Raw genomic sequence first — 26130 nt, forward strand, 5'->3', positions numbered from 1 at the left:
CAGAAGTAGCACAAAGAAAACAAAAATTGTATTATGACTTGAAACGACGGGGAGTAACTTATAAAGTAGGGGATGAAGTACTAAAAATTAAGCATTCACTTTCTTCAGCACCAGAAGATAAAACTGCCAAATTTTTCCCACGCTTTGAAGGACCATATGTTATAGAAAAAATAACTCACGCTGTTGTAGTATTAAAGGCAAGAAATGGTGAAACCTGTTCCGCAAACATTGACCAGATAAAACCATTCTATGACCGTAATAAAATGCAAATCTTTTCAGATCTTTTGCAGGATCCGGTACGGCAGACACCGCAGGTACAAGTTCCAGAGGTGGGAAAACGACAAGTACAAGGGCAAGCCAATGAGAGACAGAAGCAAGTGAAAAGAAAATTGCCCCGCGGAAAAATTGAAGGTACAAAGAAAAAGAAGCCGTTCCACCGTCCAAAAAACAGAGTTCACGAACACCCCCAGAATGAAGAAGGGAGAAGGACGACGTATGTGGAAAAGACCGGGAGAAAGGACGGCAACTATAACCCGGCTGTGAAACGGAAGATTGACTCATCCGACAGAACTCTCCGCAGCAAAAGTCGCCGAACTGCGGAAGGGCCATCAGCGGCGGAGGAAAAAGTACAAGAAAAATTTGAACGGCCAACAACGAGGTCCAAGCAGGATCACGACAGAAGTTTCCCGGTTCCACCAAGACCAGCTGCCTTCAAACGGCCAAGACCACAAGCAGAGGACAGAAGGAAGATGTTCAAGGGTGGCCGTAGTGGTGAAAAACGGAAGCTTCCAGAGGAAAGCACTGAAGGGCGAGCCCGTACAAGAAGGAGGATCAACCAAGCTACGGTCTGCAGCACCTTTAAAGACTGGGCCCAGAAAAGGATGTCTGAATATTACAAAGATAAGTAAAATTTTGTGTTACTTTACAAACTTAAGTTAATCTTTCATTCTTACTGCAAGTGGCAGATTTGAAGAAGTTTTACCTCATGCGAGGTCTACCTTTATCGCCAAAAGGGCGAGAAATGAGTTGTGACCGATTTTCTTATTATGTTTTTCAATTACTCGCGCGTAAAACTAAAGTTGATGTATAATAGCGTTGTATAAAGACTTAAATATTGTATAAATTTTATTTAAAACATTCTAACAAGAAAGAAGTTTTAGTCTGAAAGACTTTTTGAAATGTAGTATTATTTCAATGTAGAAAGAATTGGCACTTGCTTTGAAAAGAATAGAAGTTAACAATGTACTACTAATGTATGTTTTCAAATGTGTAAAATTAACGGCATCTTGATATGTTCTTGTATACATGTGAACTGTTATTTTGAATGTTTAGAAATAACGTGATATGGTAAAAGTGAAAGTAATGTTAAAAAATTTGTTATTCGTGTGACTGTAAAGATTAAATCATGGTGAATATGTGTTAAAGGTTGAATGATGTAGTTAGGCTCTCTGACGCTACACTTTAGAGTTAGCCACTTTCAGAATAGTACCTCAGGGTCTAGAGTTGAAATTAGGGTGTGTTAAGAGGTCTCGTATGTTGAATTTTAACACGTTAGTGTTTTGATTGTAGGAGGAAGTGTTGAACACATAGACAGAAACACATTCGTGTTTGGTGTTTTTACAACACATGTCAGAGAGCACGGGGAGAGATAATTAAAATAGTCATGAATGAAATAAGAATGTTAAGAAAAGTATATTCTATATGTTATTTGCAATGTCATTCTGTAACATTTCATTAAACTAGTTTTCCTTCCAGATCTCTGGAAGGAACCAGAATTGAATAAAGCTCCTGTTTTGATGCAGTACAGATGAAAAAGAAAAAAGATTGTTGTATATTCCGGGAGCTGCTATTGTAACAAATTTCTTTCTTTTAAAATTTTCTAGTTTCTAGCTAAGTTATGTTTGTAAAAGTTTGGCCTCGCGTTAGTTTCTAGAGCTAAAAGTTTTCAACAAGGTCGTTTTAGACCTCAGTTTCAAACTAATTAACTCTGGCGGGAAGTATGTAAGGATCTTAAGTTTTACTAACGTTTATTTTATTTTAAATCTTTACTATCACTTCTTATTTTCTACTTCCGGCCAGAATTATAAGCGTGAAGGAGTTTATGCAAAGTTGTCTGGCGAACGCCAAGTATTTAAGTGTGGCCTTTTTGCCAAGCAGGAGAGAGGAAGCCGTGAGTTCGAAGCAGGCCGCTTACCTTAGAAGTTACGCAGTTGCTACTTTGCCTTCCAGGCTAGAGGTTTTAATCCTCTTGATAAATTAAACGTATTGTAGTGTTCACAGTCTCTGTGCTACATACGCTTCCTGTTATTATAAGGCCAATCTTATTCTAAAGTTAAATTAGAGTTTAGTTTTATTTTGATATCTTTTAAGTTAGACCCCGAGTGGAGGGTCATTGTATTCCGAAGTACGGAAGTCATTGTATATAAAGAAAAAAAAAAATAAAGGGTTTTGTATACCCTTCGTCTGTATCCTGTCTACTTACTACAATTAGTGAACATAGCTTTAGTAAGCTCTCTGTTCTAGTCAGGTCATTGTATGTTTCCGAAGAAGGTTAGAAGAAACATTGAACCTGATACTGTGTGTCATTTCATGCAGCGATCAAGTAGTATCTTTCACTCCTTAGAAGAGAAAAAGAATGGCTTTACCTTTTTTTTTTTTTTTTTTTTTTTTGTGTGTGTGTGAATGAGAGGAGCTTATTAGGAGTTATTTGTTATAAGTCAGATATCATCCTTGTAAACTTTGAGTGTGAAGAGAAGCAAGTTGCATCCAAATAACATTTCCAGCTTACACAGGGTGCGTACGGTCCTTAAAAGTCCTTAATTTTTCAAAAATGATTTTTGGTCCTTAAAAGTCCTGGCCAAAATGAATAAACAGTCCTTAATTTGGCTCATTTGACATTTCTTATCATTTCTAATGATTGCCATTTTAAGTGTGAATTACGATTTCTCATGAATATGGAATTAAAATTACACGGCTCTTAACCAATCTGTTGGCGGATTTGCGTTGCAAATGATAAAAAAACAACAACAATTAGCTACCCGAACGAAAGTATCGGTGTCTGATTGGCTATTCACTCAATCTTTCGAAACAGGTGTTATCCATAAATTTAGGCAGATTGTGACGAAAGCGTGAAGCCGGAAGTTGTTTAAGAGGCGAAAGTGGTGATGAAGGTGCTCGAGGAAAAAAAAAGGGGGGATTCTGAAAATATTTGCCAAAATTAGAGCAATCCCAACCTGGAAGGCCACAACCCTTCCGACGCCAATAGGAACGAGTTGCCTGGAAAGTGCATTTTCAATAAACTGTGGCTTCATCAAGCTGACTACAAAGACTGGATATTGATGGATGGCAATCCTGAAATGTGGTCTTTGTCTGAAACAAATTGAAATTTCTAGAATGGGAGAGTCAGCGCTGAAAATTCACATGAAAATTAAGTTTCGTTTTATCATTTCAATTTGTTTTTACACGGTTTTGCTTAGCTTAATTTCTGTGTTTGTTTCAATTAAGCCATAAATTAATTTTTTATCACCTTCTATGAAGTTTATTCTCTTTTGCACATACTAATATGTATGGGATATCGGGATTATGAGTTTATTTCTGCAGAGGGTCTGTTATCGATTTCGCGGGAAATCTGTTGGCTCCATTTCGATTTTAGGTCGCCAAGGGCAAATTCGGTAACGCTAGCCGAGAAAATGTGAAGTTCGAAAATACATTTTGAAGCTTCAATAGACAATTAAGTATTTGGTTTAAACCTATGTTGTTGATAGTAATGCATAATTTTTGCTAACGGCGATACAATTATTAGTTGAAAATAACTAATTAAAAAATGTTTAATATTTTTAAAGCTGAAAACAACTAATTGAAACTAATTTTCCTAAATTAACTAGACGCAAAATTAACTTTCATGAATTACTAAAGTTATTGGGTAGAAGTTTAACTGAAAATATACATTCCGTATTATATATATATATATATATATATAATTTATTTCCTAAACAGTATTATATATATATATATATATATATACAGTACAAAGTCCGAGGTCTGGACTCGTCGGGACTTCGGTGACCCCAGATTTGAGATTTTTCCGGATATTAGATCATTTTAAATCTACTAAGATGGCACATAGAAATTAGAAAATTGAAAATATGAAATCGTGATTTATGAAATAATGAAGCATTTATGATTTAAAGGGTATCAAAATTTACAAAAGAAAAGAGCTTAATATTTATATGTTTACTTTATTAAACATTTCTTTCAATATGAGTTGTTTGAGTTGTTTTCTCTACTAATACTATAGACATATAATTTCTTGTTCAGTTATTAAGTTCCATTGTTTAAGTCGTGTAATTGCTGTGTCGAGAATTCCGAATAACTTGTCAATCAAAATTTTTTCTCGTTTAGTAACCTCTCTGTTACTTTCTTCACTATCGGTAGCTGTATTTTCTGGATTTAGAACCATACTACAGATTTCGACCTCCGTTAATTGATTGATGATTGGGCATTGTCATCGCAATGAAAAACTTCTGTTTAACTTCGCTAAATTCTGCCGCCTGGTGCGGCCATGCGAGCTCTGGCGCTGGTTCTGGCTTTATGTGAAAAACAAATCAGTTATTCTTAATTCAAATAGCGCTAAATATGATCGTTTGTCCTATGAGTATCATTAACAAAATCTATTTTTAGCATAAGGAAAGAAATTTCTGCTAAATCTCCCCTTGTCAACATTTTAGCGCATTAAACTTAAATCTGTAATCGGATAATACTCTGTTATTTGGCGTCACTGCATGAGTCATCACTCAAGTTGTCATCCGTTGATAAACATGCGGTGATGAAAGCAAAATACAATAAATAATGATTCGCGATTTCGGCATCAAGGATATAAAATATTAGTTGGTGTAAAATTAACAGATGTTTCGGTTTGAAATTATGCCAAGCAGATACGCAGCTATGGAGTCAAGTTACTAATCACACAAATTTATACTAAAATAATTATTTCTTCAATAATGAGATATTTTATTTAGCGCCAAACTGAGATTAAGAATCGGGATTTCCGACTGTTGGCTTTAGTTTTCCACATGCAAATTTTGATCGGAGGTCGATCGGCCGTAAGCTAACGTGGTTGCCGCTGATTGACCGATGACGTCAAGATCGGCGGGTTGGCCGAATATAATATATATGTACGCCGGTATCGCCAAAAAGGTTTTTGGCGTTCTTGTTCTCTTGTGTTATTATGAGTTAGCATAATGCTACTTTGCTTTCACTAAATGATTTTAAATGTAAAGGCTAAAGTGTTAGCTCTTTTATTTTATTTAATAGCAAGGATAAAGCAAGGAATAAAGCAAGGATTTTATTTAGTTTAGTCTTAGCTTTATTTTAAGGGAAGCAAAACATGCTTTGCCTTTATCACCACTGCCAACACCGACATGTTTTTTTATGATGAGGAAAAAAAATCTAATGCGCGTGCGTAAAGCATACCCCTTCCCTTCAAAAAAACCCTAAAAAATTGGTTGGTGGTGGCTTTGAGGTCTGGATTTTAGATCATTCCAGATATTGCATGTCCAGATCTCGGACTTTGTACTATATATACATCTTTCAAAATATAACTTACCAGTATGGATTCACTCTTTTAAAATAATTTTACTTTAATTAAACTTAGGAGATAATATAATCAATTAATCAATATTGCTTAGGAAATAAATTATATAAATATATATATAGTAAAAAATGTATATTTTCACTATTCAAGTATTCACTGTGACAAGTAATCTTATCTTGTCACATGAACAGGCCTCTGTGGAAAGGGGCTTCTCTGTAAATAAAGCAATTGAAATTGAAAATTTAAGTGACTCATCATACATTTTTCAACGCACAGTATTTGATTACATAAAATTTTCTGGAGGTGTTCTTAATATCGAAATTAATAAAGAAATGAGATCAGCAGCAGCTTCTGCAAGAAGTGGAGTTCATTATTTAGAAGTTCAGTATTTAGAAGAACAAAAATCTTTAACTAAATCTGAAAATTCAAAGAGGAAAAGAAATATTTTGAGGAAGAAATTGATTATATGAAGCAGAAGAACAAATTTCTTCAAAGGGACATTAAAGATGTTAATGAAGAAGTAGATGCTTTAGCAGATGAAGCTGAGACCAGCAGGAACATTGATTTGTTTATCAAAGCAAATGAACTTAGAAGAATAGTTAAAGAAAAGGAAATAGACATAAATAAATTAGATGTTAAAATACCTGAAAAGATCTCAGGTTTAAAAAAAGCACAAATGTTTTGTATCTTTTATTGTACAGTTTATTATTCTAGTATCTTTCAAAAAACCAAGGAAATAAGTTGTATAATTAAGACACAATAACACGCCGAATAAATACTAATTCAGAAGTCAAACAACAAAAATCAGCGTTATACCTACAATTTGTAGGTATAACGCTGATTTTTGTTGTTTGACTTCTGAATAAATAAGTTGTATGTTTACAAATCAGTTATTTTAATCTGCAAAATATTCTTACATTGTGATTATAATAGCAGTTGACTGTGTTTAAATAAATATCAAATAAGTTAAATAATAATCATGTAAATCTCTAAAATAGTGACTGTTATTAGTGTAAAATACACTAATACATGTTTTTCAAGAAATTATGTCCCTAATTTAATGTTATCTACTTCATAACTTGTAGGGAGTTAGTTTAATTTTCAAAATTGTTTTATGGTAAGTATTAAATTGAATTTAATAATAGTGCATAATACACACGTCTGTTAGTTTCTTAAAGTGAAATTACAAGCATGAAGTCGGTTGTATGTATAATTGCTTTATTCTATTCATTTTTTTGTTTGCTTATAGGTCCTTAATTTTTTCTTTGATGGTCCTTAAAAGTCCTTAATTTTCATGTAAGGAAATGTGTACGAACCCTGTTACAGTTTTGAACTACCTTCTTTCTGCTAATCACTTTTTGAAGTACTTAAACTAAAAAATAGAAATACACTAATGGAGAAAAAGTAGCAATTTAAAAAATATTGTAGATTTTTAAATTGAAGGTAAAAGAAATGAAACTTTTACGAGACCTTTATATTGACCAACCTAGCATTTCTTTGAAACTGTGTTCGCTGTATTTGAAATTAATAATTTTGAAATGTAAAGTACAAAAGCATGCATTTTCATGCTAAATTTTTTGTGATGGTTTATGGATAGTTGTTATAGGATACATGGGCATTCTTGACTGACTGGCTTCACATCAGATTTTCATGCATTTGATCTGACCTCCCCAGAGCACACTCCAGATTGGTTCAGAATCACATTCCAAAGCTGCTGAAGAGTGTCAGGGGAGTGGCTATTACAGTGATGAAAGTCAAAATTTTTGTGTGTCCCACACATATTCAGGCAGATTTAAATTCGGCAAATATTCAAGCCACACCATACCCCTCTCTTTTTTAAGGTATTCTGACATCGGTAGATCTTGGAGGCCAATGAGCATAATTATCCATTAAAAGAAAGTTGTCTTCTATTCTTCTAAAATGCCTCACATAAGAATCAAGAATTTCATCTCTATCAAGGATCATGCCAGCAGATTTAAGTAGTGCTGCACTGAAAAGATTTTGAAGTCTCGATCATATTGAAATAAATAATAATTATATTATACACATATTAAATAAATAGTTTTCAATGCACTTTACAATGTATGAATTTGTAGTTGCCATTTTACGATTACTGCTCTATAGTGTTGTTTCTTCTGCCGTTTATTGTCTCTTCTTGGCATATTTTCCAATAAATGTTGCTTATTTTTATTTCATTGAATACTATTACATAACTGCTAAACTATGGGCCCAATCTTCCTAGATGGTGAAAACAAAATCTCAGACACTAGTACTTATTTCATGGGTATATATCTCAATGGATAGATGGGAACATAAGTTGTGTTAGAGGCAGGCATTTATGCATAAGAGAACTTTATCAAAATGGGGAATGAAACCATGTATAATACTTATAATACTGTCAGCTATTTTCTTTTAATATTTCAATATATGATTAATGTAAGCATTTTAACAGCATTTTTTTTTAGTAATTTAAATATTTGCTTACAAAGTGGATAATTAAAATTCTTGTTCTTCATATTTTGGGGGATATTCCCACCTTTTCATATTTATTTTTAAAAAGTTCTTAATTAGTAAAGATGTCAACTAGTTAAAATTTCTTATCTTTGAAATTTTGCTATGAGAGCAAAAGCTCAAAACAGAAGTGAAATATTTTAATCTTTCACTCATATTTTGTATATTTTCCATCTTTCCTTAGGAAGGATCTGCCAAATTTGTGGATGCAATTTATTCAAACAGCAAGCAGTTTCATAAAAGTTTTGACAAACTAGCTCAAGAATATGTAAGTTGTTATTTTCTTTAATACCTGATGAAAAAACTTTAAAATTTTTTTATCACTGCAAAAGTGAGTTGAATTATTACTGATTAGTAGTGCAAAAGTGTTAATTGAATTGCAACATTGGCCAAAATGTAAGGTAGCCTGGTGTTACTGAATGTGTTATGCAAGAAAAAGGTTTCATACATAAGATATCCTGATGCATGTGAACTTTATGTGTTGGAAAGTATTCTGCAGAAAAAAAAAAAAAAATTAAGTGCTGTTAAATCTCTGCTAATCTTTATGCAAAACTTTGCGTCAAAACTGTTTTTTTTTTTTTTTTTTTTTTTAAAGTAATGAAGTATGTAAGTGCAATTGAATTAATAATTAAAATGTATTTCTTAAATGTACGCTGCATGTGTAACATGAGTATGGATTTCAGACTTGTAGAGGGGGAACAAGCATTGTTTTTATAGACAAACCAATATGGCTATAATTAAAAATGAGTCTTATGAAGGTACTAATTTTGAATTACTATTTCAGATTTTTATTTCAGAAGTCATTGTTTGGATGCATGTACATATATTCTTTAAATGTTTGGTGCATAATTTGTTTTCGAGAAGAGTGATGTACTTTACGCTTATAAAACCTCTGAAATATAAAGTACAGGATGCCCATAAAATCTTGAGCAACTTTACTGTATTGTTATGACCAACTTGTAAGAGGTAGTGCTGTAAATTTGTGTGTTGTTATTATATGTATATCAAACTGTTTTCACAATAATTTGCTTTGGTTGTATATGCATGTAGTGTGAGGATTTGGGGATCCAAAAATCATCGCATCGCAAGGGAGTACAAGCGAGACATCCTGAAAGTAAATATTTGGTGCAGGATGCCACAACAAGATTTTTAGGATGATTTTTATTCAGCGAACAAGCAATAACAGCTACAGTAGGAGAACTGTCATCCAGAAGTCATTTTGTTGCATGTTGAGATTGTGTAACTTGTGTTACTTGTCACAAAAACTTTGGACCTTGTTTGTAAAAGTATGATTAGTATCAAAGTTGTTCCATTCCTAAACAACAAGCTGTTAAATTTGTTCAGGGATTTCATGCACACCCTGCATTGTATTCCAGAATTACTTTAAGTAATTCTTAACTAGTAACCACTCGTGCAAGCGGAATAATATGTGATAAGTTTGTATTCAAAAGCAATTTTTAAATGGACATTGAAAAGAAAATATGATTTGGTTTATCTGATTCGGTAGTTGTGCGGCATTTGTTGTGTAGTGTAGCAGCTACTTCAGCACTTACGCTCAAGAAAAAGATTTTCCTCCCAAGTATTTGTGTTTTGCATCATCTAACTTTAGACTTACAAAAGTGATTTTTTAGTAGTTATGCTGCATCTAATATGCTTAGAACAGTCAGTGTTTTGAAAGTGATAGTATTCTTCATCATCATGAAACTTTAGATTAAAAATATTCGTTCGTTTGATCATTGAATACTTTAATTTGCAAAAGTTTCTGTTTCATTCATGATTTCAAAATGCAACTGTGAACTTTTAATTTATTTCAATTCTGTTTTCTTGCATTTTTCTTTACGTCTGCGAAAATGAGTTTTGTAATTTTAAATTACAAGATCAAGTAACTATTTAAAGAGCAATGAAATTTTTTAATGTGTTAACTGTACGTGATGACATTACAGTGTAGACATATTTCAATATATTGCATTTTCAGTTTTAGTCTACGAGAAAAACTCAGTCTACAAGAAAAACTTAGTGTGGCATGCATCACTTAGTACTGATTGATTCACTATTGCACAGTTCGAAAAGACATCGTACCAGAACAATACAGCCTAAATGTTCCTGCTAAAATATGTACTGCCAAAATGAACAGTGCTGATTGGTCATGCGCGTTCACTGAGAGGCGTGGCAGACTCACAGTGCAAATTTGCGATCGGTCTCTATAATAGCCATGTCACATGATCATTTTTCATTTTCACCATCTGATTCACGCCATCTGATTTGCTCTTTTTTTTAAATTTATTTTTATATATAATTCAATGGTATATCCATTTAAAATGAATGAGAAAGGAGAATCTGATACCAGTTGAGTACCAAACAATCATAAATTGTTGAATTTACAAAAAAAGCTAAGAATTATTAAAATTCATGAGTAGAGTACATCATATGCCAAGGTTTTAAGAGATTAAAAATAAATGATTCTTCTGTTGAAAAGATTGTGAAAGATAAAGAGAAATATAAGACTTATGGAATGGCTACCAACTATTTTGCTTCCAAGAAATTTGTAACACAAAGAAGTCCTTTAATGTTAAATATGGAAAGACTTCTTTCACTTTAGGTTGAGGACTGTGATGAAAAAAGAATTCCCTTAAGCCTTTTGCTTGACTAAAAAGTCTAGCAAAAGCATAAAGTCTTTTTTTCTACACTTAAAGAAAAACTGTCTGAAAACAAAACTGATGAAAATTTTTAAGCAAGCTGTGGGTGGTTCTTTTATTTTTAAAATACACAATGTTATCATCATAGGGGAAAGCTCAAGTTCAGATAAAGGAACAGCGTCCAAATTCCCAGAATAAATAAAACAAACTATTGAGGAAGAATGACTGAATTTTTAAAGTTGACAAATCTCACTCAGTCATCAAGGGATCAGATTATCTGTCTAATTGTTGCAAGGAAATGCATCTGATGATGTTAAATTGAAGCCCATGCTTGTGTATTGAGCTGAAAACTTTTGCACTTTAAAGGGATATGCTAAAAACTCATAATCTGCGTTTTGACATTCTAATAAGAAAGGTTGGATTTCACTTTAAAAGACATGCAGAGATTCATAATGTTCGCATTTTGGGGGAAAGTACGAGGGCAGATAAAGAAGTAGCATCAAAATTCCCTGGAGAAATAAAACAAATTTTTGAAGAAGGCTACCTTGAACAAATTTTTAACATGGATGAATCTGAGTTGTACTGGAAGAAGCTGCCGTCTAGGTCTTGTTTGTCAGAAAAAGAGCAATCTCACCCAGCCTATAAAGCATCAAATGATCGAATTACCTTGTTGTTAGGAGGAAATTCATCTGGTGGTGTCAAATTGAAGCCCATGCTTGTGTATTGTTCAAAAAACCTTTGCACTTTAAATGGATGTGCTGAAAACAGATTACCTGTGTTTTGGTGTTCTAATAGGAAAGATTGGGTTACTAAAGCAGAGTCTAAAATTTGATTTTAAAATTATTTTTGTCCCTTCATTAACAGTTACTGAGGGGAAAAACATAGCCTTTAAAGCATTACTGTTATTACATAATATGCCAGGTTATCCTGTTGGACTTTCTAATCTTTGTAATAATGTCAGAATTCATTTTTTACCCAAATACTACCACCATGCTTCAACTCATAGATCAAGGGGTTATTTTAACATTTAAATCTTTTTAGTTGAGAAAGATGCTTTCACGTGTATTTGAAGCAACCTCTATTGAAAATGCTCCATCTTTGATTATCTTTTGAAAAAATAATATTAGTAGGATATATAAAATATATATAGTCCTTAAAGGACTACATGGCGGTCCGATAGGAGGCCACTTCAGAATAATGAAGGTTTTATAGTGAGTTCAAGAACATTTCTGCTGGTGGAAAGGCTGACATGCCGTAATGGTGCCAGTCTTGTGATGCCTGCATAAGCTGGAAAAGAGCAAAGGAACACAGCTGAAGGAAGCTGCAGTATTACAGTGTAGGAGCACCTTTTGAACACATCCCGTTCGAAATCCTGAGACCTCTGCCACAATCTGCTGATGGCAATAAATATATCCTCATTGTCATTGATTACTTTACAAAGTGGCCTGAAGCGTAAGCTATGTGTGATCAAGAGGCTGTCGTGCTAGCAGAGGTAATAATACAGCATTGGCTTGTCAAGTTTGGAAGATTCCAATCAAGGAAGAAATTTTATCTTGGCTGTAATTAAAGAACTCTGTAAACTACTTGGCATAGACAAAAACCGAATGACACCTTTGCATCCACAATCAGGTGGCAGAGAGGTTTAATCAAACCATTCAGAATAACCTTTTGCTGATGGTTTCCAGAAACGAACAGGACTAGGTCCAGAAGTTACCTCTGTTCTTACTGGCCTATTGCAGTACTTTATGCAAGACTGACTACTCTCTTTCCCAGGTCCATGACCTGTGTCTGCTTAGTGATCTGCTGTTTGGTCACATCCAGATACAACTTTCATCATTTGAGCAGTATGTTCCAAATCTCTAGGCATGATTTGAAATGATGTGCAATTTTGCACGAGATTCGAATCAACTTGGCGACAGAAAAGATGAAAATCTGATACCACACAAGAGCCACATATCATAAGTCATCAAACTAGAAACCTAAAGTTTTACGTTATGACAGTCTAGCCTCTTGCTATGCCCACAGAACATAGTCCTCATAGTGTATATAATGTAAGTAGTATTACTTACTATGACTATGATCCTGTCTGAGTATAAATTTTGCAGATGCATGCATTTATTTATTGATTTAGTATTTTATTAGTTGTATTTTGGTATTGCATTTGGTGTTATTGATTTTCTTTACCTGTTAAGTATTTTATCCTGTCGAGGGATTGTACTTCTTGGGACATGCTGTCCTTGGGAGTAAGGCAATGTTACAAATTTTGTATACATATAAATAATCTGGCAAGATAGCACCAAGCTGCCAATGGTTTTGGCGACTAACTCTTGTCACCATGCTTTGCGATTATTTGACAACATTTTGGTCCAATCCTTGTGTAATATGGTCCAGTTCCTATGTACACTGGGTATGCCTTTCAGCAGTTTTGAGAAATCGAAGATACCGGAAATTTCTTAGGTGTTGGAGAAATCTACATATATAAGAGATAGCATCTGTGTTGAGTTTAGCTCAGGGTATTGCGAGATCACTGTGCGAACTTTGATTTTAGATGTGATTTGCATTGATTAGTGTTAAACATTCTTAGTAGTTTGAAGAAGTAATTACTGATTGTGCTTTGTCATACTGAGAAGAACTGTATGGATATTTTTGTATGAAAAGTTCCATAACTGTGAAGTGTTTTTGGAAAAATAAATTTCATCAAGCTATCATCAGTTCGATGTGCATTCAATCTGTAATTGTAATCTGTAATGTAAATGAACCTATGTGCACATAATAATATATTTTGGAAAAAGTTTTGTAAAGATGTTTGATATTGTTGGGGAAAAGTATGATAATCATGAAATTTAGTGGTCTGTTTGTGTATGACAGTAAACTGAATGAAAGATTTTTGATGCAGTTTATTTGTATGTATTATGTATAAGTGCATTGTCTTGTCTTATGCTCTATATTTTTGTATGTAATGTATATAAAAATGCAAAAAATTATAATATCTGGAGCAGCATTATTAAGAGTCAGAGAATGTAAATTTTCAGAACACACTGGTATTTACTTCAATTGCAAATTTAATTTATGTGATTATATGTATATTTTCAGGCTTGCACAATGCAAGGTACAATTCCATACTTAGGAACATTTCTGACTGATTTGACTATGATTGATGCTGCTATTCCTGATTATCTACCTAATGGCTTAATAAACTTTGATAAAAGAAGGAAGGAATTTGAAATTTTAGCTCAAATAAAGCTTTTGCAAAGTTCAGCTAATAATTATGACATAAAAGTAGATCCTGAATTCCAGATGTGGTTCAATTCAGTTCAAGTATTTGATGAAAAAAAGAGGTATATTATTTTCATGTATTGTTCAGTGTATTAAATTATCAACACATATGTTGAAATATTTCCATTTTATGCATTGTGTGTTAATTTTTATAGGCTATTTTCTTGCCTTGCATAATAAGCATTTTATTAAAATAAGTGCAATCATTTAAATGTAACTTCTGGGTTAAAACTCCTGAAAGTTACAGCATTTTGAAGAGTTTGCAAATAATAAATGATTTAAAGTTTTGAAAAACTATGCTTTTTAAAGCAAAATTTTTTGTCGTTTTCTACTCTAACTTGTCATATCTGTGTTAGTGTTTATATGTAGTATCATTATATTGAGATTTAATTTCTTTAATATTTATAAATATTGTTATTGCATTAATATTCATATTCAGTTTCCTTTTCTTATAGCTATGAGTTGTCGTGTTTAATTGAGCCTCCCGAAAATACTAATTTTTCTAATAAAAGACACATCGTAGGTACTGTTAAAAGGTAAGGCTTTGGTGTTTACTCTCAAAGAATGCATGCTCAGTCTTATTTCACATTGTGTTTTCATATACAAGTTTTTTACATATCCATATAAAATCAAGTAGTCTTTTATGTATTTTATGTGCAAAGCTGTATCTGTAATTTTGCGTATACAAGTTCTTTGCATATCCATATAAAACTGCATGGTCTTTTATGTATTTTATATGTAAATCCATAGCCGTATTTTTGCCTAAGCCACTAATAGGACATAATTTTTATGATAAAATATGAAGCTTTACAGCAATGCTCATTTAAAAATAATTTGTTGAGAATAATTTTATTTATTTATTTATTTTGCAATAAGAAGTTTCTACTTAGCTGTGTCTTTTCAAAACGTCTTTGTTTAAAATGCGAAGGTTGCAGTAAAAGTTTGACCAAGTCTTCAAACCAATATTGATATTTATGTTTTATCCTGTTGACCATGAAACTGTCACCAAGTAGCGCAATTAGTGCCACCTATGCATTAGCAGGACTTAACAACATACTCATAATATCTGCTGTTTTGTTTGATGTAATACCAATTGATTTTTGATAAGCCACCTTTTGTTTTTATGAACAAGGATAGAAATTAACTGTTACTGCTGTATTTCTTTACTAGCGTTTAAAGAAAAATAACATTAAAATTTATGAACTGTCTTTTACTGAACAGTAAGCAGTGGAATGTTTTCAAAGTTTTAGGACCTTCCATAAAAAAAAAAAAAAAGTATTTTAGTGGACACAATATTATCAACTCAATGTGTCTGACAAAACAGCAATAGATTGGAGCAGTTACCTGTTTGAACTTTATACTGATAGCATCCTGAGCAGAGCTTCTGGTAAAATCAGAATACCTCACAAAATAATAGAAATCAGTAAAAACCTTTTTTACAGTTTGTGTTGAAACTGGTTGTTTATTAAATAAAGAGGCATTCAGTACCATTCAGAATACTGCAAGAACAGTTGGTGCAACACTAGTGGGATCTCTGTCACTGGTTTGATAATGGCCAACTTTCACAGTCAATGACATGCATGAGTATATAAGTACCATAATATATAATGCAATATAAGTACCAAATATACTTACAATAATTAAGACACAATAACACACCGAATAAATACTAATTCAGAAGTCAAACAACAAAAATCAGCGTTATACCTTCAAAATTTTCACAGGAAATAATGATTATTTCCTATCTTGTTCATTTGCGGTTTTGCAGCTGAAGATGATGGTTCGGTAAAACCATCGAAACTAGTCCTGTGAAAATTTCGTAGGTATAACGCTGATTTTTGTTGTTTGACTTCTGAATTAATACTTACAATAGCCTAAAGGTTATCATTACATATGAAGTATCCAATGAAATATTTGCATTTTGAGCTTTTATTAAGAGATAGCAATAAAAATCAGGATTTAACAACAAACATCGCTGAAAGCAGTTGTACATTGTTATTTGCATGACATGATTTTGCCATTGTAAATTAACCTGGCATTACTCGCACAGGGTATGGGATATACACCTCCCTGGATTTTTTAATGTTCCTTCCTATCATTTTTGGGGAAATGGATGAATCTTCATATAGCTGACTCTAGGGTCATAACCTTGAAGGAGAGGAAAGCTGGAACCAAAATCAGAAAATAGTTCTTTGGATATCGCAGCGCGGATATATTACACCCTGTATTTGTGTTATATTTCTGAGTATGCAGACAAGCTTTCAAATTGTTCTTCCGATATGGCGTGTTATCTATCGTGGTTATGATGAAGAAATGCGATATTTGAGAAATTTATTGGATATCGTAGCTTCAGATGAATATTATAAACCATAATAACAAAATAAATTTGGAACCATAATAACAAAATAAAAGAGAGAGTCCTCTAATGTTCAATTCAAAGAGAGGGATATTTACTCCTTCATGTTTGGTTTCCAAAAAGACGGTAATTGTCTCACATACGCCCAAAAAAAATTAGAATGTTCTACTTTCAGCTATGCATAATGATGATGAAATAGACTCATCTACATAAGAATAAAAAAAATCTGAAATAATAACTTTCTACAATTTACCTAAAGGAGCAGTTGATGTTGTAGACAAAATTGCTGCCATATATTCAATGGCTAGAAAATCTAATCATTGGCCCATGGCAATATTTTTTGCACTGTTGAATGCTGCAGCAATAAATGAGAAAATTATTTTCTTATTTACTAAGAAATCACTTACCAAACATCAAATTAGGTGATCATTTTTGAAATATACCATTTTGAATGATCATATGATCATTTTGAATATGAATTTCAACTTGCAGAAGAATACAAGAAAAATAGAAGCCAGCACGCCATGCTTCCATGAAACTTAAAAGAAAAACTAGGATCCATTGGAGACATTACACCCAAAAAGAAGGCCAAAGTAATATCTAAAAGATGCGCTGAATGCCGTAATAGAAAAGACAGAAAAACTAAATTTATTTGTGAAAGTTGTGACAAACGTATATATGGAACAAATGGCATGTATTTGTAGAAAATATGCAATATAAATGTAAGTAGCATGATTAACTAGTTTTATAACTGTAGTCTTCTTTTTAATTTTTTTTAACCTTTTATGTATAGATTTTATGGTAGAAAATATAATGAAACATCCTTGGGTTATGAAATACCCTGCACAAGTAACTCCATTCTTTTATGTCGTACTGGTAATGCCAGGTTAAAGTGACAAAAAAAGTGCTATTTAATTCTCTGCAGTAAGTTAGATTCATTGAAAACTTTTTGCGTTACAATTTTATGGTCACTCAACAGTAGGTAAATGAACAGCTATGTTTAAAGTAGTAAAACACTGTAGTTTTGTACAGTGTTTTTTACTAAAATTCAGCTCATTATTTGCACATTATTCCAAGTCCACAGTTAAACTTATCAGTTTTTCGACTATAATAAAATTATTTTGAATGAAAATTGTAAGTGGAATTTGCAAATTCAAATTATATTACTGTGATCCCAAAAACTTACTCATTGCTACGAATTTATTTTCTTGTTATCTAGAAGTGTTTGGTGTAGAGGAGAATTTATCTAATAATTTATTGTATTAAGCACTTTTGTAAACAATGACACTTGTCTAATCCTTGGCATTGACTAGAAGTTAACATACTTTCCACACCTCACACACTAAATTCTTATATTATTTCACTGCTGATAAAATTTTCTTTGAAAATTGTGAAACAGTTTCTTTGGTACTTCAGTTCTTCAGCTTTGGTATGATTACTTGATTTATGTAGCAGTTTAAAGACTTGAAGTATTAGAACAGTGGTGCAATTTCTAAAGTGTAAAATTAATATGCAATTTAATCTTATATTAATACAGTGGTTAGTGATGAAATAACATACGTCGCTTGTTAATAAATAATAGTATAAAGACTTATTTATGGTAAGAATTAACCATAAAAAAATTAAGATGCTACTATTAAAAATGGAAGCATAAACATGACTGTGTATATATTTAAAATTTGTGAAAACATATTCTTTTCTTCACACTTTACAAATTTAATGTCTCCAGGATGAATATTACATCAGATAATTTTATAAATTAATATTATTCTTCCTCTCCAGCTCTGTGTTTAAATGGGGGCATCAAAAATGTGATTCTTCATCTTCTACAAGTTCATCGAATGGCTTTTGTAGTGAAAAAAGTTCTGTTGATATAAATGTACCAATGAAAGACTGCGATGTAAAGGTAATTTTATGTATTAATATTATAAATATTAAATAAATGCAATAAAATATGTTGTTATCTCAAAATATATGCATTGCAGTAGCTGAAAATGCCTTACTAAATTTAGAATAATAGTTGTACATTTTAAAGGAATTTTGCTTATTGGCAGAAAAAAGTTTGGGTTTGTTTCTTGTGAAAATTTATTCATAGCGAAATATTATGAGTTATTGTCAAAAAGAGAGTAAACTACCATAAATATTCTTGAATATCTGGTGCAGTCTGTTGTGATATATAGAGCAGTAATTTCTCTTTTGAGTTCCTCTGCATCTGCTTCAATCTATAACTTGGCCTACTTCCATCCTTCTTGAACAGCTTTCAGCTCTGCTTTAATGGATTTTTGGCCTGCTTTCATCTCTGTAAATGCAGCCAAGTTTGTGGTTCTTAGTTTATCCTTCAGCACTCTTGTCACTAGCATTCAATCCCACTCTTGACACCAAAAAATGTTATTTGTGTACAGGTTCATAATAGGTTGAATGCACACAGAACCAATGATAGCTGATAAAATTTTTAAAAAGTACTTGTACAGCTCTTCTCAGTATGACAGCACAGTAGTTAGTACTTCAAACTATTCAGAACATTGAACACAAAACAGTACAAAGCACATCAGAAGATGAAAGTTCACATGGGAATCTCTCAATATTCTGAGCTAAACTGAAAACTGGTGCGCTATCCAGTCTTATATAGGTTCCCCTATCCGCTAATAAATTTCTGGCCCACCAGCGGCCGAGTGGTAAAATCTCTAATCACTGGTAGTTCCAACCTGGTTTCGAATCCAGGTGAATGGGTTGACTGCATGATGTTTTTGTGGTTTTCCCCATTTTGTGACATTTATACGAGCCACTTTTCCATAGAAAGTCCTTCACAAAGGCATTCCCCCCTTAGGCCGGTAGCCCCAGTGTGCTTTGCCTTAATGATCCAAACCAAACTGAGAAATTTCCATTTCCTTTAATGTTTCATTTGAAATTTCGGCCAAGCTTGGCAACTTTTGGCGATCTGGTGACAAAAATTAGTCACCAAAACATATATTGGCAAGAATTAGCCAATTTGACAAGATAGACATTTACCTCAATATGAAACGAACTTAACCCAGTAACCTTATTTCTCTGGTGATGCTTTGCAATTCTTGATTCCTTTTATGTTACATTGGACAAGAGATATTACAATTTACCAACGATTTCATTAAAATTATTTGCATAAGTGCAAAATTTGTAACAATATTACATCACAAAATATTAAAATTCCAAAGGTTTATTTCAGTAACTTTTGATCGGATATCATGGAACAAATTTTACTAACCCTAAGATATAATAAATATCATGCATAAGGAAACCAGATCTAAAAAAAATATGTCGCATCTCCTTCAACAGGAATTCATACACCTCCCATGTCGTGTCTCGCCTACCCAACATAAGAAACATTGTACAGAAATTTTATACAAGTTTGAAACTACTCGAGTATGTGAGTATTATTTGGAGGCTTTTACATAATCTGAAATGATTAAAAAATATTACATTAAAATAAGCAATTAAGTGCAAACTCTTAATAAAAAAAAAAGACACATTAATATGCATACTGTTTTATTTGTTTAGAAGATTTTTATTTCTAAATTAATATGTAATGGCTATTACTATGTTATATTTTTCTTTGCAACACTGTAACTAGTCACATATCTAGTCAGCTTTTAAGTATTTTTGGTGTTGGGGGTATTTCTAAGCTGCATCATTTTAGTGCATTTTGCCCACAAAATATACAAAATTATTGCTGCATGAATGGGCTAAGAAAGCAATTTATAAGAATCTGCTCTGTGATTCTGATTATGGAACACTGTAGAGTAGAATTATTGGATCTCTCTAATCAAAAATAGGCCAAAAGGTAGATTTACTTTCAGAGAAATTTCAAAAATAAAAAATAAAATAATAATAATAATGAACAAAGCAACTATACATGTTACAAACAGCACTGATTAGAGTGTAAGCAAGACCAACCTATAGCAGCTCTACTGAAAAGTCATGGTATCATACTGTGGCATTCCATAGCTTTATTTTCAGTACATGGGCCATGCGGAGGAGGTTACTCCATTTATTGTAGCCTCATTGCTCAACACATTGCACTTGTAATCAGTCATCAGTACATGCAGTTAGTGCAATCACATGTCATGTCAGTATAGAAACTAGTTGAGATATATTCACACACCTTGAATAAGAAAAATGAGGTTTTTAGCAATATTTATTTTAATTATTTAATGTTGTGTAGTATTTATTGAAATTAAAGAAACTGACCCATCAATAAAAATTTATATCATTTTTTTTTTTTTTAAATTGTTGTAACCTTCATCATGTTGAAAAAGCATCAATAGAAAGGCGATTATGTTGTGCATTCACTTGTACAACAGAAAAAGATGTTATGCAATGACCACAATGGAGTTGCAGAATATTTTCCAACTCCAATCGTAAACCCTCAAAGTTGTGAGAACATTTCAATAATCAGCATGGTAGTGAATCTGCAGGATATAGTCTTAACATCTTAAAAACTAAGAAATCACAATTTGATGCCAGCGGCACTATTACAAAATCTAACTTTGCAGCAGTTGAAAAGCCTTTGCTAAAAGTTTCTTATCAAGTTGTAGAGTTCCTGACTTTGTAATTCTAAGTTAATGTTGGAAGTGAAGAATATTGAGAACTGATAAGCGGTAATTCTAAGTTAATGTTGGAAGTGAAGAATCTTGAGGACTGATAAGCGAATAATCGCTTAAGTTCGGGCGACAAGAAACAACAAGATAGAAGGGTAACTAACCCTTTGTTATTCCAATAAGATTTAACAAAACTCCGTCTGGGAGTGTACAAACAAAGCCCTCACTTGGGCTTAAACTTAAAAGACTAAGAATTAAACTAAAACTAAGATTAACTAAAGAAATATAGCCAAAGCTATCAATATTCAAATCGAGTTGGCCCCTTAACTTATTTGACTATGAAGCTTAGCAAGGGCCAAGCGTAATAACAGCTTTGAGAGAGAGAGAGTGGCCAAAAAAGGCAAACGCGCGTAAATCAGAAACTCTGATTATCTCTGACTCAGTAAGTAACTTCATGGTTTAAATACCGCTCCTCCTCATTAAATATTCAGCAAGATTCCAAAACTACATTCTGGCTGGAACTAGTAAGTTGAAGTTAAGAATTTGGCAGGAAAGGAACTTAAAATTTAACTGTTAATAAAATTAACATAATCCTTACAAAGTAGTGTATCTGTGTGCTAAGGAAAAAGAAAAAAAAGTCATACAGTAGCTGAAGAGTAAACATGTGCACTTGAAATCAGAAAAATTCTTTTTGGCTCTGAAACACAATATAAAATTTAATAAATTCCGCTATTGAATGATGTGATTAGATCTTGCATTAAAGATCTCGGTGCTGATATTTTACTCCAGATAGCAGAAAATATCAAAGCTAGCACATTTAAAAATAAGCATCCAACTGGACGAATCAACTTATATTGTTAATTGCAGTCAGTTTTTAGTATTTTAGCGATACCTGAAAGAAAAGGAAATACTAGAAGATTTTCTATTTTGTGAACTGCTTGATTTGACAACAAAGGGCATTGATATTTTTAATTGCACTGATGGTGCACCTGCAATGCTGGGTAAAAATTCTCGATTAATTTCAGATGTAAAGAAGAAAATATATCAAGTTACAGTAATGCGCTGCATATTACGTTGTCATGCACTTGCATCAAAAATTTTATCTGAGAATTTGAAACAATACCTAACTACAGCAATGAATATAGTTAAGTACATCCGAGGACATGTGCTTAATCATTGTAGTTTTCATGCTTTGTGCAAAGAAATTGGTGCTGTTTATACTGTTCTCCTTTATCATATGGAAATATGATTGCTCTCCAAGGTCCACATAATAACCAGGGTTTTTGAATTGCACGAAGAAAGTGTAAAGCATCCTATTAACCCATTTAATGGTTTAGTGAAAGCTCTTGGAAATAGAGATGCATTACTTTGGCTAGCCTACCTAGCGGATATATTTAACACGTGAAAAATGTAAGCACGTTAATGCAAAAATTTAGCAAAAACATAGTAACAGCTATTGAAAAATTAGCTTTTTTTATTGAAAAGTTAAAACTTTGGAAATGTCGAGTTGAACATAGGAATTTAGCAAACTTTTTTTTTGTTGGTTTCAGTCATTTTGGGAAACGGGGGTGGGGGGGAATACCAAAAATTATAATACAACTCCAGCATTTGAGTGAATCAGTTGATGAATACTTTTTACACAGGAAATACAGTCAAAAGTCTTTAATCTGAACCTCAAAGCTACAAACTTCCTGCGCATGCGTAAACGCATAATGCACTTACGCATGCTCATAATAGGTTTAGGCATGCACGTTTAATGTATAACGGATGGTATAAGCTAAGCTAAAATTATCTATTTATCTAATTCAGTTAATGCAGATTGCGCTGTTCCTTAATCTTCAAATTGAATCTGGCTTATTATTTTTTGCAGACTGTTAGAGCAATTTTATAAATGTAAGCTTGAACTTTCGATTATTTCAAAAAGAATTTCCGATTCTGGAGCTGCCAAAGGATCTACAAAATGAAAGCATGTTTCGATGTCCGTCAAACAAAAAGTGGAATTGCTGCCAAAAATGGATAAACACATATCCTTTGTTTTCTTAACCATTCCGAAATCTGTTTATAAATTTCACGCTGCTCTGCGGGGGGGGGGATGTCGCAGCGTGAAATGAACTGGAAGTTGATCTGTCAGCACTATCCTTATCTTCAGGGCAGATGTTTTTATTTTATTCGGCTTATAATTCCTTACTAAATGTAGTATTTCATCTCGATGTACTCCGTATTTGATATGGTAATGTATGCTTTATGCATGCGCGCATTGAAATAAATGTTTAATAAAGTAAACAAATAAAAAATTTTGATACTTTTTAGTTCATAAATGCTTTTTATTTCATAAATTACAGTTTCATATTTTTAATTTTATAATTTTTGCATGCCATCTTACCAGATTTAAATTTATGATCAATCGGAAAAACCGATAATCCGGAATTGCCGAAGTCCCGACGAGTCCGGATTAAAGACTTTTAACTGTATTAGCAAAATTAATAGATGGATACTCAGTCCCATTTATGTTTGATCCAAATTCAATGGACAATGATTTTTTAAAAGATAATTGAAATATAGGCTAATGTGCATATGGAAATGGAATTTGAAAAACTAGATTTAGAATAGTTCTGTTGTAATTAGTTAGAAGCTTAACCACAACTGGCAAAAGCAACACTAGAGACACTCTTACCTGCCACTAAATACCTTTGCGAAATTCAGCACTTTTTCATATCAAAACAAAAGCGAGAAATTCCTTACAAGCATCTGATGATTTATGTGATTACGGCTCTTTAAAAAAGAGAGCTTCGTTTTAATAGAATTATTACAAATAAACAACAACCTAGCCATTAAAATTTAAATATTGGTTTTTTATATTATATAGTACAGTCAAAAGTCGTTAATTTGGACATCCATAATCCGGAATGATCTATAATCCAGACCTCAAAGCTACAAACTTTCTGTGCATGCGTCGCGTTCACGCATGTGCACAGGCGTTTACGAGAGCGCATAAGACCCTTACAGCTGCGAATATGTTTGTGCGCATGCGTGTTTAATGTGTAACGGAGTTATACACTAAGCTAAAGTTATCTAATTCAGTTAATGTTGCAGATTGCGTTGTTCCTTAATCTTCGAATTGGATCCGGCTTATTATTTTTTGCAGACTGTTAGAGCAATTTTATAAAAGTAAGCTTGAACTTTCGATTATGTCAAATAGAATTTCCGATATATATTTACTACAAAGCGAAAGTATGTTTTGAAATCCAAAATCTGTTTATCAATTTCACGCTGCTCTGCGGCAGAGAGGGGGGGCAGAAACATCATTATTAGATTATGATAGATTAGAAAGATTATGTCAAATAGAATTTCCGATATATATTTACTAATATGTAATTTGTATCTACAAAGCGAAAGTATGTTTTGAAATCCGAAATCTATTTATCAATTTCACGCTGCGGATTGGAAGTTGATCTGTCAGCACTATCCTTATCTTCAGAGCAGATGTTTTTATTTTATTTGGTTTATAATTCCGTACTAAGTGTAGTATTTCATCTCGATATACTCTGTCTTTGATATGATTTAAATCAAGTTCCTCGTCATTATAATTCGCTTCCGATAGTGAAGAAAGTGACCCAGAGGTTAGTGAAAACGAAAACATTTCGATTGACAAATTAGTCGGTATTCTCAACACAGCAATTATAGGACTTGAACAGCGGAACTTTGTAACTAAACAAGAAATTATGTCTGTTTTATAGAATTAAAGAGAAAGTATTATCACATGAAATGAAGCAACTTACATTGAAGGAAATGTTTAATAAAGTAAACAAATAAATATTAAGCTTTTTCTTTTTGTAAATTTTGATACCCTTTAGATCATAATTGTTCTTTATTTCATAAATTACGGTTTCATATTTTTAATTTTGTAATTTCTGCATGCCATCTTACGAGATTTAAACTGATGATCTATAATCCGGAAAAATCGATAATCCGGAATCGCCGAAGTCCCGACGAGTCCGGATTAACGACTTTTGACTGTATTATGTATTGTAAATAATCATGGCATTTATTTTTTCAGTTAATATTTTTTCTTAAATAAAAATCATACACACATTGTTTAAGGAGGTGCAAGAGCTTATTTTCAGATTCAAGGGGTTTCTGACCTCTAAAAAAGATTACGAAATGCTATGTTAGATATTAGCCCACCTTTCATGATTTAATTATCTCTTGATTGATTAATTTTGAAGCATACTGCATGACCTTTAATAATATATATCATGTTAATTTAGAATTTCTCAACTTTTTGTTATATATATATATATGTGTGTGCGTGTGTGTGTATATATGAATTTATGTATTTATATTAAGGTTTCCAAATCATGCTCAAGTTTAGCTATTTCAAATTTAAGTTCATCACCTGTCTCCAATGGGTTCAGTGCTTCACTTCAAGATTCTTATATCATTAAGGTATCTTTAGAGCAACAAAACTGTGACATAGAAGGTGTCAATATGTATAAAAGTATTATGGTAAGTTTTAAAAAGTAACGTGCATTTATTTTTGAAAACTAGTGAAGAATTTTTTTTTAGACTCATTGTATATCTGATGCAAGTTAAAGAATTTATATATATGTGTGTGTGTGTGTGCATTGTGGTATAACAGAAAATAAATATTTCAGTTTATTCAGTTTGATGCTGCCATTCATTAACAACTTAATTTTTATCTGTTACTCCTTAAAAAATATTACAGACAAAATACACGTGCTGAAATTTATGAAGGTCTTTTCCCATGCAGAAATTTTGAACCTCTAAAAGAAAATTATTCCCTTAGTTTCTTTGAACATTATCTGCTGTTTTACACTTTTTTTGAGAGAGAGAGAGCAAGCCATAACCGTGTTCACACCATGTCCCCAAAATTTCCTTACCTGGCCTTTATTTTCGCAACCATTGTTTGGAGACATACACTTCCCAATTGTAAAAATTACAAATTTACATCATTTTTCACATATCTTGAGGGGGTCAGTTATTAAACAAAGTAGAACTATTCAAAATAGACTTTTCTCTTAAATACCATTTAGAGATATTCTATTGTGAGTTACTGGAGTATAACATTCTTTAGTTTATAATTTTATTGCAAGTGATATGACAAAAGAAGTTTCCAAATGGTAAAAACACATTATTAATATTCTCATAAAATTTATATAAAAT

At 32.4% G+C, this 26130-nt stretch overlaps 1 protein-coding gene across 6 annotated transcripts in view; it reads left to right on the forward strand.

Annotated features, from left to right (window-relative positions):
• Rgl (Ral guanine nucleotide dissociation stimulator-like) overlaps window positions 1-26130 on the forward strand; it is a 165657-nt gene that overhangs the window by 130101 nt on the left and 9426 nt on the right. For 5 of the 6 annotated variants that reach the window (XM_035357162.2, XM_035357165.2, XM_035357164.2 and 2 more), the window contains 5 exons: window positions 8289-8372; window positions 13834-14078; window positions 14472-14552; window positions 18155-18278; window positions 25294-25452. In XM_035357162.2, the coding sequence (XP_035213053.1) occupies window positions 8289-8372; window positions 13834-14078; window positions 14472-14552; window positions 18155-18278; window positions 25294-25452 (693 nt within the window). The remainder of the gene's footprint in view (window positions 1-8288; window positions 8373-13833; window positions 14079-14471; window positions 14553-18154; window positions 18279-25293; window positions 25453-26130) is intronic. The other variant, XM_035357166.2, reaches the window with a different exon arrangement.

Source organism: Stegodyphus dumicola, chromosome X1 (assembly GCF_044657685.1).
Source record: "Stegodyphus dumicola isolate Sdum_Otavi_A_Nest chromosome X1, ASM4465768v1".
Classification (NCBI taxonomy): domain Eukaryota; kingdom Metazoa; phylum Arthropoda; class Arachnida; order Araneae; family Eresidae; genus Stegodyphus; species Stegodyphus dumicola.